Source organism: Eurosta solidaginis, chromosome 4, assembly GCF_040869045.1.
Source record: "Eurosta solidaginis isolate ZX-2024a chromosome 4, ASM4086904v1, whole genome shotgun sequence".
NCBI lineage: Eukaryota > Metazoa > Arthropoda > Insecta > Diptera > Tephritidae > Eurosta > Eurosta solidaginis.
In genome coordinates this window covers 78,809,734-78,825,412 of record NC_090322.1, presented here as the reverse complement: position 1 = coordinate 78,825,412, position 15,679 = coordinate 78,809,734, and the positions used below count along the sequence as shown (strand labels likewise).

At 37.0% G+C, this 15,679-nt stretch overlaps 1 protein-coding gene across 5 annotated transcripts in view; it reads right to left on the bottom strand.

The window, feature by feature from the left end:
- Positions 1-8,153: 8,153 nt before the first annotated feature.
- The window catches only part of schlank (ceramide synthase schlank), a 737,426-nt gene continuing 729,900 nt past the window's right edge, over positions 8,154-15,679 (bottom strand). For all 5 annotated transcript variants that reach the window (XM_067782172.1, XM_067782169.1, XM_067782170.1 and 2 more), the window contains one exon: positions 8,154-8,410. In XM_067782172.1, the coding sequence (XP_067638273.1) occupies positions 8,309-8,410 (102 nt within the window). In that variant the 3' untranslated portion in view covers positions 8,154-8,308. The remainder of the gene's footprint in view (positions 8,411-15,679) is intronic.

Below are 15,679 nucleotides of genomic sequence, written 5' to 3'. Positions count from 1 at the left end.
TTTGGTAATAATTTTGAGGACTCTGCCTCCTTTGTAATGACACATTTTCCCTATTTTGGTATGACCCTTGCTGATTTTGTCTTACTTGTGCTGAGTTTCCTTGATTATTTCTAAAATTACCAGAGCTTCTCTCGCCTTGGCCTGTGTTTTTATTTGGAACTTGCGGCGTTTGGTTATAGTTTTTCTTCGGCCACTCTCTATACCTTTCTTCCCTGCTATATATTTTTCTATATTCGTGTCGGATACACGTATCCTTGAATCTTCTTTGATTCACTATGGATATAATTTGGCCTAATTTCCTACATTCATATATTTTGTCTAGCAACGTGCCCTGTGTCATCTCCTTCGTTGTGTTTACTAAGAGACTATCTATGTTAGTGAGATCTATTCCCTGTCCTCCCCTATAGTATACTATAAGCTCATCGGCTTTATACTTAATATTTTGAATTTCAACAGCCAGTTCACTTACCGAGTTCACCTTAAAGGCTGTAATCCGTTTATATATCTCGTGCGGCTCCGTGTCGGGCTTGAATCTCATCTTTAACACTTCTTTTATCAATTGCCAGTCGTCTGGGCGAGGGATATTTATTACTACGTTTTTCGCTTCGCCCTGTATGGTCCGGTAGAAGATCATCCTCGTCGCCTCCTTCTTCTCGTTTTCGTTGTTTATTGTTGACAGCAGGTATTCTGTGCTCGAGAAGAAATACATCGCCTCGCCCGGTGAAAATTGGTATCTGGGCGATATTCTTCGACACCCGGTCCGTCCTCCTATGGTCCGCTCTGTGTTCAGCTCCAGGTAAGCTGCCCTCAGCGCCTCCAACAGTTGTTCCCGTCTGGCCAGTTCCTCGACCAGATCTACTGGTGCCATTTTAGCCTGATTTTCCGTCATATTCCTTTGTTCGTCGTGTTCTCTCTGTCTTCTTGAAGCCAATTTGTTGCCGCTTTGCTGCTGATTTGTGGGTGGTGGCTATATGTATTATATGCACACTGCACTATCACTTTTTGTTTTATTTTTTGTTACTATTTAGCTGTGGGTGGTGGCTATATTTTACTTATATGCACACTACACTACCACTTTTTTAATTGTGTTCTTTTGTGGGTGGTCACTATACGACTGTATGTAACTGCACTACCACTTTTTAATTGTGTTCTTTTGTGAGTGGTCACTATACTACTGTATGTAACTGCACTGCCACTTTTTAGTTGTTCGTATCACGATCCTTTTATATATATATAAAGGATTACCGACTGCGCCAATTTCGTCGTAGTTGCGGCAAGCGGATTTTTTAAAAATGCCAAAGGCAACGGCTTAAATAATATAACAACCGAGAACTAGACTTTAACTCGAGAGACTTCAAGACCAGACTGAATTCTTTTCTCTATTCCAAATTAAAAGAAAGCGTAAATGTACAATGGCGAAAATGCTTACTACTAATTAACCTGAATTGTGTATTTGAAACAATGGTGAAAATGCTTACTACTAATTAACCAGAGTTGTATATTTAAATTTTGCAATGACTATAATTTTGAATTGGGCCGGAAGTTACTTTTATTTATTTTGTTATGCTTAATATGAATTTGTCGATATCATCTTGTGCTGAGTCTGCACTTACATAAGTTGACGATTTATTGGTAATTGGGGGGTTATTGGCATTATACATATCTCGCGCGGTGTCTAAGTGGTTTAGTCTGTAACTAAGAATTTGCTGACACCGCGTATTCCTCTACTCCAACATTTTCACACGCTTTCAGCAAATGCATTGAATCAGCTTATGAATATGTGTACGAATGTTAAGCGTACGCTTGGCTACCTGACTTCTTAGACTTAGTAAGAATGTAAGAATTAGAGTAAATATGTATATGTTTATGTAGTAACTAAGTAGCGCATAAGAAATGAAAGGATTATAAAATTATAAATTATTAAAATTAAAATTATAAAATAAAATTTATAAATTAAATTATAAAAATAAAATTGAAGTTTTTAAAATAAAGAAGAGTTGGTATTCGGTACTCAATGGTGCCCCTACCCACAATAATAATCTTGCCTCTATCGAACTAAAACATTTGATACATTATACACAGCTTGAGCGCCGACCATATGGCCCTAGTAGTATATCGTCATTAATCACAAGACGAACAGACTACCTGATTCCCTATCTGCGCTTCAAGGGAGATCTTAAGGCCACAGTAGATGTGGACGGTTGGCGCAAGGGTGCTCAAATGGCGGACGAGGCGATACATGTGTACACAGATGGTTCCAAAGTAGTGGAAGAAGTAGGGTCTGCGGCATACTGTGCTGATCCGGAAATAAACAGATCCTATAGGCTGCCGGATTACTGTAGCGTTTTCCAAGCGGGGATATTAGCTGTAACCAAAACAGTAGAAACACTGGGAGAGAATATTTTAAGCTGCAACCATGTTAACTTTTATACTGACATACAAGCAGCAATTAAGGCAATATTCTCGCATAGCACAGCATCTAAATGCGTGTCAAGAGTGTAAGCAGTATCTGCAGAGAATCGGGACAGGGAGAAGCATACATCTATATTGGGTCCCAGGGCATGTGGGAATAGATGGGAATGAAAAAGCAGATGAACTAGCTCAAAACGGCGCATCCCTTGAAGCTGGCTCCGCAGAACTCCCAATTAGACTGGGCGAAATTAAGCGAAAGCGAGAGGTGCACATGATAGAACTAGCGGGAAAGGCGTGGGCTCAAGCGCGGTGCTGTAAAGTGTAAAGTGTGCAGGTCTTACAATCTTAGACTAACTAAGTTGCTTTTATCATTAAAAAGAGAGGACTGTAGACTCATGATGGGTATTCTGACTGGACACTGCCTTCTGGTGTCACATACCTTTAAATTAGGCTTGGTCAGTGATAGAGATGTAGGAAGTGCGGGCTGTAGGAGGAAACGATCGAGCACAATCTGTGCTCGTGCTCTGCGCTTGTCAGGCTAAGACTCCAGCTATTAGGAGTGATAAGCTGTCGGCTCTAGAAGCAGCAAGTGGCCTAAGTCCTAGGAAGCTTCTAGTATTTGCCAAGAGGACGGAGTTATTTTATATTTATATATTTACTTGTATGTCTAATATACAGCAGACACTTAAGAATATAGTACAACTAATGTAAATTAAGTATTACTTAAAAATATGTTTTTAGTTTGAACTGTATAACCGATTTGGTATACGTTGAATCTAAATCCAGAAAATTTGAGAAATAGTTGTAATCATACATAATTCTATTCAAGGGAGCGTTAGCGCCATAGATTGTTCTGTTAAGTCCAACACGAAAAACAACAAAATTCCGTAAATTTCTGCCGGGCACATTAAAGTTATCTAGCTGAAGTAAGGAAGGACAATCTATCCTGCCAGAAACAAGATCAATAATAAACGTAACCGATAACAGCGTTCTCCTATTGGATAACGATACCAAACAAATTTTTCGAAAACGGGCAACGTACGACGGAATCGGTTCAGTAAAGTTAAGAGAGCGTAAAGCAAAACGAACAAAGCACTTTTGGACTTTCTCCAGACGATTTATATGGACTGAATGGTATGGTCTCCAAATAACAGCTGCGTTTTCCAGTTTGGAACGGACAAAGGCCTAGTACAAAAGCTTATAGGTACATGGGTCTGAAAAATTAGAAGAGTGGCGTTTCACAAAGGCAAGTGTTCCAAAAGAATTTGAATAGTTTAAATGAGTAGTAAAATTTAGTTTACTATCAAAATACACGCCAAGATCTTTAATTTCATTAACCTCAGAAAGGTACGAGTCCGCCAACCAATAGCAAGTATCCAAAGGCTTGACCATTTTAGGGTAAGTTCCTTTGAAACACTTGTTAATATTTATATAAAGCCTGTTCATAGTGCAATAATCTAAGAATTTATTAAGTTCACTTTGAAGCGCCGACGAATCACGCGAGTCTCTTATTTCAGAATATATTTTAAGATCATCGGCATATAAGAGAAATCTAGACGAGTTGAAACAAAAAGAAACATCATTAATAAACAAGATGAATAATGAAGGACCTAATATGCTACCTTGAGGCACATCAGATGTAGCAATGAATGGATCCGAGAACACCCCATCTATAGCAACCATGCAACTCCTGTTATGTAAATATGTTATGTAAATAAGAAACTCAGGAATGCAAGTTTCTCAATGAGGATTAAGTGAGAAATTTTGTCAAACGCGTTAGAAAAATAAGTATAAATCGTATCAAGCTGAAGACCATTACGAAAGCACAAATGGCAATCCTCAGTAAAGACTGAAAGATTGGTAACTGTCGAGCGTGCTGCCACAAATATATGCTGGTTTGCGCAAATTAGATGTTTCACATAAAATAAAGTTTCTCTTTGACAATGCATTCAAATAGCTTGGCAACAGACCACAACCTGGATATATATAATTATATATATATAATTTAAAATATCATTTTTATTGCCACTTTTAAAAATAGGGGTAATAGAAGTGCTTTTCCAATCATCTGTGAAAACCCCTGAAGCTAGGGACAGATTAAAAATAAGCATGAGAGGTCTTACCAGCGAGGTACAATTTTTCAAAAGTTTCATTGAAAGCCCGCCGGCATCAGTCTGAGAAGAGTCTTTGACACTCTTTAAATCTTCGATGACATCCACTTCAGATAATACCAAAGATCCAAAATCAATAGAAGAACACGGTTTATCGTTGAGGCTAACGCGTAACACATCTAGGTCGTTAACAGTCAAGTCCTTATCTGACACAAAGTTCGATGAAAAGAAGTTCGCAAATAGATTGGCAGCCTCACTGATCGCTGAAGCTGAGACATTGTTGTGGTACACTGTTTTGGGAATACTCGATACATTTTTTTAGACTTAACATAAGTCCAGAACTTTTTAGGATTATTCTTAATGCTTTTCTCAAAGCTATTAATATAATTGTCATATAAAAGTTTATTCAAATCATTAAATTTTTTATTATAATAAGCATGCAACTCAAAAAAGTTGGCTCTTTTTGTGGCTTTGTACTTTTTGAAAAACTTATTTCTCAAAATTTTCAGATGCTTAAGCTCTGCCGAGTACCAAGGAAACTTGTACAATTTACTCTTAATAGTAGGGATATATTTATGACACAAAGCTGCCAGAGAGCTCTCAAAGATACTGGAGCAGGTTGCAACTTATTTATTTTTAAACGCGGAATCCCAATCAATGTTGTTCACTTCTGCATCAAAGGCATTAAAATTGCAATGATCAAAATTGAATGACGGTTTGCTCATAGAGGGGGACGATTTGAAAAACTCTAAAAATTCAACTTGCAATAAGATCGGGATATGATGCAAATTAGCAGGCGATATAGAAGTTGCAGCATGCGATAACACAAAGTTCAATTCATTACTTATGAAAATCAAATCCAGAAAGCGATGCAGCTTATTACGTAAATCATTAATATGCGTTAAGCCGATTCATAAAAAGTTATCTATGACATAAGATTCAATAGCACTTGTAATATTTACAGCAGTTAAGTAGGGCAAGGTGCACACGAGGCTACGCGTCATAGACGCTGCAGGCGAAATTTGTACGCTTTAATGCCGAATACATGTATTTGAATGGAGAGCTGCATACGAGGCGTCAGCTGCATGAAAGCTACAAAGCATGAAATTTTCGTGTAGCTAAGCGTACAGCAATGTTGGTCGCTGAGCGTACGTACGCTTGAAAAAAGGAACAACGAGATGTTTGTTTACATTTTTTTGTAAGCAAATTTGTGTGTTTAGTTAAAAAATGTTACTTTGGTTAATAAAAGTGCGTGGAAGGTATATTACCACAGCGAAAAAGAGTATTAAACACTACAACAGCTTGGTTAGACATTGTTGAAGCGTTTAAAAGACTAAAAAGTGTTGGAAACTAGAAATCACCCTTTTCTCTAGTCCGCGGTGGTTTAAAATTGGCTTTCATAATTTACAAAGGCACAGGGATGCAAACAACGTTTAATACCTATTTTTCTTTGGTTTCGGGGACGGATATAGCTGAAGAAATTTAATTTTATATTTTTTTCAATAATTGTTTGCTTTTTGTAGGGACGCTCGAAAGTAGCTTCGTGTGCAGATCTTTAGGCGTAGAGAAATTGTAGCAATATGAAATATCTTGTACGCGTCTATGACGCGTAGCCTCGTGTGCACCTTGCCTAGGAATTGTTATCAAGATAACAATGTCTCGATGAATTGAGGGAATGTTGTCAACATGCGATTTGTAGACACATTCATCACTCAATGGCGGAATATAAGAAACGCAAATATAGAGGTAAGTGGAACCACACAAACGGACACAAAGTTGATCGAGGAGGGAGTCGTTATCACGCAATTCACAAAATGACGCACGCAAATTGCACCGGGCTGCTATTAGCACACCTCCACCTCTCTTGCAGCCGGTTTTAATAGGATCTCTGTCTTTACGAAAAACATCATAACAGCTTATGTCAAAAAATTCAGCATCGAAAAAATTTGAATTGAGCCATGTCTCAGTTAGAACCAACACATCATATTCTAAAAGAGAGCTTATCATGCATACATTACTTGTCTTACTTCTAAGACCAGAAGTGTTTTGGTAATAAATCTTAATTTTCTCATAAGCACTGCCTCGATCTATTAGGTTCGAGGTACTGCCTCGATCTATTAGGTTCGAGGTGGTTGCTTTTCTTCTCTTTGAAAAAAGAACGGAACGGACGAACAGACACATTCGCCGGCCAAATCTCTGGATTCGTCAGTTTTTTATATTCGGTTTCAACCACACCCAGTTTGAAATTAACGAATCTAAGGTAATTTATATCAATCTCTTTTTTTTACCAGCTTATGGCAGCATAAATGTTGCTTGTTGGTTTTTTTTTTGCTGCCTCTGTTTCTTTTTATTTTTGCTCTTATTTTCCACTACTACCCACGCATTATTATTATCCGAAGCTAAGTTAGTAATTGATGGAGAGATCGTATTTTCTGCATTATCAAACCGCGACTTATGCACCGATTTGTTGGTAGGAGCATCAGCAAGTACATTATTGTTTACACCAGCATTGTCTTTGACTGTACGATCCACTGGCGCAGCAGAATGAAGCGAAATAGAGGGCACAGCAGAAAACGAAAACACCTCAGCATTGTTGGTATTTGGCACACTAGGAGAACTAACAATTGCAGCAGAATTAATTGCAGAGTGTAAGCATCCAGAATTTAAGATCTTTTGCTTCAGGCCTTTGACCTCCATCACCAAATCAGCAACAATTGCTTTGACACAGTTATCACAATTGACAAAATATATTTTTGTTGCTTTTCATAAAATTTGTTATGTTGAACTATGAACTACGACCTTGCAAAGTGAGCAACTTAATACATTATCTTTGGCAATAGATTTACCACATAAATCACACCGCGTACGTAAGAGCGACATTGTAAAGAAAAATAAATAGTACTACAAACACGGAGCTAAGAAAAGCGCGCCCGTTCAGCTTGGTCTACCTAATGAGCTATATATAGATGGTTTTTGATAGGGTTTTTCATTTTGGTCGTTAAAACAAACTTCTGGTAACACTACGGACTCATTCAGTCTATGTGAGGTCCTCATGGACCGGCCAGTTCAACCTAACCTAACCTCCCATTTTCCTTTTTTTGAAATTGATGAAAGTGCGTTTTTCAGTAGTGCTGAATTCGGTAGATCGCTCGAGCGAAAGGAGGACGGGTAGGTGGCGGATGGATGCCAATGTTACCATCGGCTGCCAGTTGATGCAGTTAACAAGTCCTGCGCTCACGATGGAAATGTCTGGCGAACTGTGACAGTTTCCTACGTGTCCCCGTTTACCGTGCAGAACGTCGTTTCTTCTATTTGGTCCGCCAACATCTCACCTCTGCTGTCCGCCTGTAGATCAGAAACCACTATTTGCATTTGTTGGTTAGGGCTAATGAATTAAGGTAACGATAAGTTCAATTTACTTAATAAAAAATTATTAATATATTCATCAAATCAAAATCTTTTTCGAATTGCCCTTTTACAGTTTTTTTGTAGACTACAAACTACGTAATTAGCCCTTTCCAATGACTGTATCGTCTTGTATAAGGTAATAGCTAAAAGTCGACAAAACTGCAGTGAAAAGACAACTCTGGAGAATGGTTATCTCCAGGCAGTTATAAAATAACTATAATGTATTTTTTTAAATCATGTTACCCTTGGTACATTTTTACTAGGATCACTTTATTACATTAGATTTTTGGTTCACTCGGCTCAGAAGTAAGCTTTTTTAACTATTTACACATTAAACATTTTTGTTACTATTAACACGATTGATTAAAAGCATTAAGTTATTTAGCAGGCTCTCCAAGATTTCCGTTTAGAAGATTAGCTGCGCTTTCAGAGCTATCAGACACTTCTTCACTGTCACTAGATCGTATATCCCCGGACATCTAAAAATATAAAGAAAAAATAGTTGAAGTATCTTATTTGTTTCTGTTTTAATGGTCTGTTCATTTTATAGGTTTTGGAAATTTGTAGTTATTTTTATTTTTATTTTCGGCCTTTCAAAAGTTATATGAAGAAGAATTTCCGAGCTCTAGGCCACACATATTTATGAGTAATAAAAATGCAATGATATACAATACCATATATGTTGTATTTATTTATTTTGTCGATATTTCGATTTCAATTAGAAATCATCTTCAGGGCTGTAAAAGATACATTTTTCTATAAAAACCGTAAATGCACAAACATAATCTAACACTTACACTTGTGAATGCACCTTTTCAACAAGTTTAAAATTTCAGTAAAGAACAGAGAATATCATATACAGAAAACAAAGATGTACACAAATAATAGACAGTAATAATAAACAAAATATCTGCTAACAACAACATATAAATTAACTTATTGGACACCCTCAGCATTATTGTTGCTAGCTTCTCTTCATTACCAAATGCCTGTATGCGTGAGCGATGTTGTCGGTGTCGCTCTTAAAATTCATGCGTATGTCATTAGGTGTATTGATAAAAAAAAAAAATTCTCGGCCCACTCCGGGATTAGTGGGGATGATTGCAGAATTGATTGAAGTTTTTTATGAGAAAAAAAGGGCGAAATTCGAAAAATCTCGAAAAACTGAAAAATTACAAGAAAAAAACTTTAAAAATTTTTTTGAATTTTTTCCGAAAAGTACACTTAAAAACAATTTTAAAAAAAAAAGATCCCAAACGGTCAATTTTTGAAAAAGTTATAGCATTTTGAAAAAAAAAAACGGTGTTTTTTTTTAAATTCATAACTTTTTTTGAGTTGCATGAAAAAATTTGAAAAACTTCTGAAAAACGTCTTTCGTAAGCCAGAAAAAGAAGAAAAACTTTCAGCCAATTCTACAGGGGTCGAGTTCAAAATTGGTCGAAATGGGATGGAATACCCCATATATATATATATATATATATATATATATGAAGTGGTATGTGCAAGTTTTGGCGGGAAATGAGGATTTTTGGCGGGAAATTCTAATCCTCGAAAATGAAAATTGCCTTGATTTTTCTCGTTTATGTGCTTTTCCGTACTGGGAAGTTGGTATTAAATTTGAGTTAATACTCACGATTTTTTGGCAAATGCCTATTTATGGTGTACTAGGAGCACTTTTGGTCGCTGGCTGCTTGATGGCGACGAAGGACCACTGTTTAGGGGCTGGCAATACAAATTTACCTTGTTTTCTTTCTTGTATGTGGCTGCTGGGGGATGCGGTGGTGAGGCGATGAGGTGGTGGCGGTGTTGCGGCGGTGGCGATAGATCCTGTCCAGGTTTATCAACGACTTGAACACAGGTATCTCGATGGTGGTTAGTATGTGCACAAATCACTTGCAGAAAAATTTAATTCGGACAGTATGTAGGGATACGCACGCCGAAATCGTTATAATTACTCAAAGTGAACTATAATACTTTCAAACCGAGTGAAAAGGCACTTTATAGTGTTAAATAAAAACTATTTCCTTTAATCTGAGGGATTTATACAATTTTAGTGTCACAAACGGGATAGAGAGAGAATTCTAATAAGTAATAAAATATAAAAAGAAATGTCAAAACAAATATATAAAAAATAAATAAATGTAAGGCGCGATAACCTCTGAAGAAATCTAAGGCCGAGCTTCTCTTCCAATTTGCGTCGTGCTCCTCTTGATTTTCCCTACAAATTGGCCGGATGGGACCTACATGATTTTATGCCGACTCCGAACGGCATCTGCAAGGCAGATGAGTTTTCACTGAGAGCTTTTCATGGCAGAAATACACCCGGAGCGCTTGCCAAACACTGCCGAGGGGCGACCCCGCTTAGAAAAATTTTCTTCTAATTCAAAAACCTTATTTCTAAAAATGTTGATGTTGCTTTGCCGGGGTTTGAACCCAGGGCATCCGGTGTGGTAGGCGGAGCACGCTACCATCACACCACGGTGGTTATACGTATTCTAAGTAATTAATGAGTAGTTCAAATATAATATAAAAGTATAAAATATGTAATAAAGTACATATTTCGACGTATAATAATTCATAAATATACGTTTAAATTCAAAATAGGTTTAAATTCAATAGAACATATGCTATAATACATATTGAAGCGTGTAATAATTAAAAATTGGTTATAAATTCAATGTTCTTAAAATAAAAGGGTTGGTTGTTGGCGACCACGACAGTCGCTCCTATATTGCTACATATTGCTGGGTACATTCACAAACATCAGAGAACAGATATGTTGCTGTTTACATGTTCTGGTTTTTGTATGCAATAATCGAATGTACCTAAATTTTTGTTTCTTTTTGTCCCACTTATACTCCTACAATCACAAAAATTGTGTAGGCTGTCTTTTTTCGATTTCGAATTTAAAACTCATAAAACACTGCTTCATATTGTAACGAATTTTGGGAAATTTCTGATTATTTTGCAGCTTGTGTTAACGTTTTAATCGCTAAACTGTCGAATAAATAACTCAAATATTCAGTATGACATCATTTTTTTTAATTTACAACTCTTCTGTGACAGTAGTTCAATTGCAATACTCGCGTTCTTCAATTATAGCATTTAGAATCAAACCGATTGAATATCGCGTGCACCTCTCTGCTTTTATACTCTCAGTTAGCCTCGTTTCTAGACTTTGCATGAACATGCCTTCTGGAATAGTTGTATGTCATACTTGGTTATTTAGGTATATACCTGTATATCTTTAGTTTATATTTTTCTTCTAGCTACATATATGCGTGTGTATGTGTGAGTGACAGCTTCTTCTCTTAGCTGTTGATAATGTGATGTGTCAGTGTTACTCTTTCTTCTTGGCTCTTATCTGCTGAATACATATGTGTATGTGAAATATTCTCTTTGCTGTTAGCTAGCGGTTTACATGTATTTGTGGCAGGTTGCTTCGATGTTTACATGTACATATGTGTGGCTGCTTACACTGGTGTTGTTGCGCATTTATTTACTAGCAGCATAGTGATGTATAGAACTGCTAATATCCCCACACTATATTTATTTCTGGCATGCTTAACCAATGAACCGATATCATTTCGTTACGATAATTAACGTTAATAAACGAAACAAAGTCATTTCGTTTCGTTTATTAACGTTAAGAACGTCAAATTAACGAAATGATTTTTTTCTGGGGATATTAGCAGTTCTATACATCACTATGCTGCTAGTAAATAAATGCGCAACAACAGCAGTGTAAGCAGCCACACATATGTACATGTAAACATCGAAGCAACCTGCCACAAATACATGTAAACCGCTAGCTAACAGCAAAGAGAATATTTCACATACACATATGTATTCAGCAGATAAGAGCCAAGAAGAAAGAGTAACACTGACACATCACATTATCAACAGCTAAGAGAAGAAGCTGTCACTCACACATACACACGCATATATGTAGCTAGAAGAAAAATATAAACTAAAGATATACAGGTATATACCTAAATAACCAAGTATGACATACAACTATTCCAGAAGGCATGTTCATGCAAAGTCTAGAGACGAGGCTAACTGAGAGTATAAAAGCAGAGCGGTGCACGCGATATTCAATCAGTTTGATTCTAAATGCTATAATTGAAGTACGCGAGTATTGCAATTGAACTACTGTCACAGAAGAGTTGTAAATTAAAAAAAATGATGTCATACTGAATATTCGAGTTATTTATTCGACAGTTTAGCGATTAAAACGTTAACACAAGCTGCAAAATAATCAGAAATTTCCCAAAATTCGTTACAATATGAAGCAGTGTTTTATGAGTTTTAAATTCGAAATCGAAAAAAGACAGCCTACACAATTTTTGTGATTGTAGGAGTATAAGTGGGACAAAAAGAAACTAAAATTTAGGTACATTCGATTATTGCATACAAAAACCAGAACATGTAAACAGCAACATATCTGTTCTCTGATGTTTGTGAATGTACCCAGCAATATGTAGCAATATAGGAGCGACTGTCGTGGTCGCCAACAACCAACCCTTTTATTTTAAGAACATTGAATTTATAACCAATTTTTAATTATTACACGCTTCAATATGTATTATAGCATATGTTCTATTGAATTTAAACCTATTTTGAATTTAAACGTATATTTATGAATTATTATACGTCGAAATATGTACTTTATTACATATTTTATACTTTTATATTATATTTGAACTACTCATTAATTACTTAGAATACGTATAACCACCGTGGTGTGATGGTAGCGTGCTCCGCCTACCACACCGGATGCCATGGGTTCAAACCCCGGCAAAGCAACATCAACATTTTTAGAAATAAGGTTTTTGAATTAGAAGAAAATTTTTCTAAGCGGGGTCGCCCCTCGGCAGTGTTTGGCAAGCGCTCCGGGTGTATTTCTGCCATGAAAAGCTCTCAGTGAAAACTCATCTGCCTTGCAGATGCCGTTCGGAGTCGGCATAAAATCATGTAGGTCCCATCCGGCCAATTTGTAGGGAAAATCAAGAGGAGCACGACGCAAATTGGAAGAGAAGCTCGGCCTTAGATTTCTTCAGAGGTTATCGCGCCTTACATTTATTTATTTTTTATATATTTGTTTTGACATTTCTTTTTATATTTTATTACTTATTAGAATTCTCTCTCTATCCCGTTTGTGACACTAAAATTGTATAAATCCCTCAGATTAAAGGAAATAGTTTTTATTTAACACTATAAAGTGCCTTTTCACTCGGTTTGAAAGTATTATAGTTCACTTTGAGTAATTATAACGATTTCGGCGTGCGTATCCCTACATACTGTCCGAATTAAATTTTTCTGCAAGTGATTTGTGCACATACTAACCACCATCGAGATACCTGTGTTCAAGTTGTTGATAAACCTGGACAGGATCTATCGCCACCGCCGCAACACCGCCACCACCTCATCGCCTCACCACCGCATCCCCCAGCAGCCACATACAAGAAAGAAAACAAGGTAAATTTGTATTGCCAGCCCCTAAACAGTGGTCCTTCGTCGCCATCAAGCAGCCAGCGACCAAAAGTGCTCCTAGTACACCATAAATAGGCATTTGCCAAAAAAACGTGAGTATTAAATCAAATTTAATACCAACTTCCCAGTACGGAAAAGCACATAAACGAGAAAAATCAAGGCAATTTTCATTTTCGAGGATTAGAATTTCCCGCCAAAAATCCTCATTTCCCGCCAAAACTTGCACATACCACTTCATATATATATATATATATATATATATGGGGTATTCCATCCCATTTCGACCAATTTTGAAATCGACCCCTGTAGAATTGGCTGAAAGTTTTTCTTCTTTTTCTGGCTTACGAAAGACGTTTTTCAGAAGTTTTTCAAATTTTTTCATGCAACTCAAAAAAAGTTATGAATTTAAAAAAAAACACCGTTTTTTTTTCAAAATGCTATAACTTTTTCAAAAATTGACCGTTTGGGATCTTTTTTTTTTTTAAAATTGTTTTTAAGTGTACTTTTCGGAAAAAATTCAAAAAAATTTTTAAAGTTTTTTTCTTGTAATTTTTCAGTTTTTCGAGATTTTTCGAATTTCGCCCTTTTTTTCTCATAAAAAACTTCAATCAATTCTGCAATCATCCCCACTAATCCCGGAGTGGGCCGAGAATTTTTTTTTTTTATCAATACACCTAATGACATACGCATGAATTTTAAGAGCGACACCGACAACATCGCTCACGCATACAGGCATTTGGTAATGAACAACAATAATGCTGAGGGTGTCCAATAAGTTAATTTATATGTTGTTGTTAGCAGATATTTTGTTTATTATTACTGTCTATTATTTGTGTACATCTTTGTTTTCTGTTTATGATATTCTCTGTTCTTTACTGAAATTTTAAATTAGTCGACAAGGTGCATTCACAAGTGTAAGTGTTAGATTATGTTGTGCATTTGCGGTTTTTACAGAAAAATGTATCTTTTACAGCCTTGAAGATGATTTCTAATTGAAATCGAAATATCATGTAATATTGTGCCCGGTTCAGATAGATGTCTCTCCAAGACAACACTGAGTCTTCTCTCCACATAAAAAACTCCAATATAGAAAAATTCTGGAAAAGAGTCCAACACGCTTTCGATAAAATTGTCGAAACCCCAGATCAGGACCTGCCCGAAGATTTTCTAACATCTGCTAATAGCAAATACAGGCAGGAGCCTCATAGCGTATGAAGACACGAAAGCCCAGATCGAAGACCAGCTTCAGTTGCTTAAACAAGCAAATGCACCCGCGCCCCCTACCGTCACACCAAGTCCATCAGACAACTCCGGTATTTCGCTAAAAATCCCTCCCGGCTATACCGAAATATTTTATGGTGGTTATGAAAAATGGCCCTCATTTCGTGACATGTTGAAAGCCGTTTACATTAACCACCCGAAACTCTCCCAAGCGCAAAAATTGTATCAACGCAGATACAAACCCCAAGGAAAGGCAGCTCAAATAGTCAACCAATTTCCCTTGACTGATGACAACTTTGCCTTAGCGTGGGAAGCCCTAAAGTCCCGATACGATAACAGACGAGTTCTCGTAGATAACCAAATACGGGCCCTGATCAACTTAAAAACTATCACTACCGAAAACAGTGAGGATATACAAAGGTTGCAATCGCCGGTAAATAATTGCCTACAAATTCTCGCTACGCAACAAGTATCCACAGATAACTGGGACCCCATGCTTATTTATCTCGTGACCTCTAAACTCCCGGAAAATACAGTCACGTTATGGGAGCAGTCTCTCACTTCAAGAAGAGAACTTCCTAACTGGTCCCAAATGGCCCAGTTCCTCACAACTCGATATGAAGTCGTAGAGCGATTCGATCAATGGCGACCAAATAAATTTAAAGCAACCCCACAAGCTATGCCATCATTTAAACCCCAACAGTCACATTCGTTTCCAAATAAATCGACCTCCCACACTCAGCCTCACGCAGCAGAGCATCGAACAATGTACAAATGCTCAATGTGCAAAACCTCCTCTCATCCCTTGATAAATTGTCTCAAATTTAAGATTTTGTCTACCTCTGACCGCAGGAAGTTTGTCAAAGAAAACAATATGTGTTTCAATTGTATCTCCCAGTCACACATGTTGAAAGATTGTCCTAGCACTCAAACCTGCAATCAATGTCGAGATCGGCACAACTCAGTGCTTCATGAAGACACTTCAACCTCGCGGAAGAGACAACCCTCTCGACAAACCCCATTAACTCATC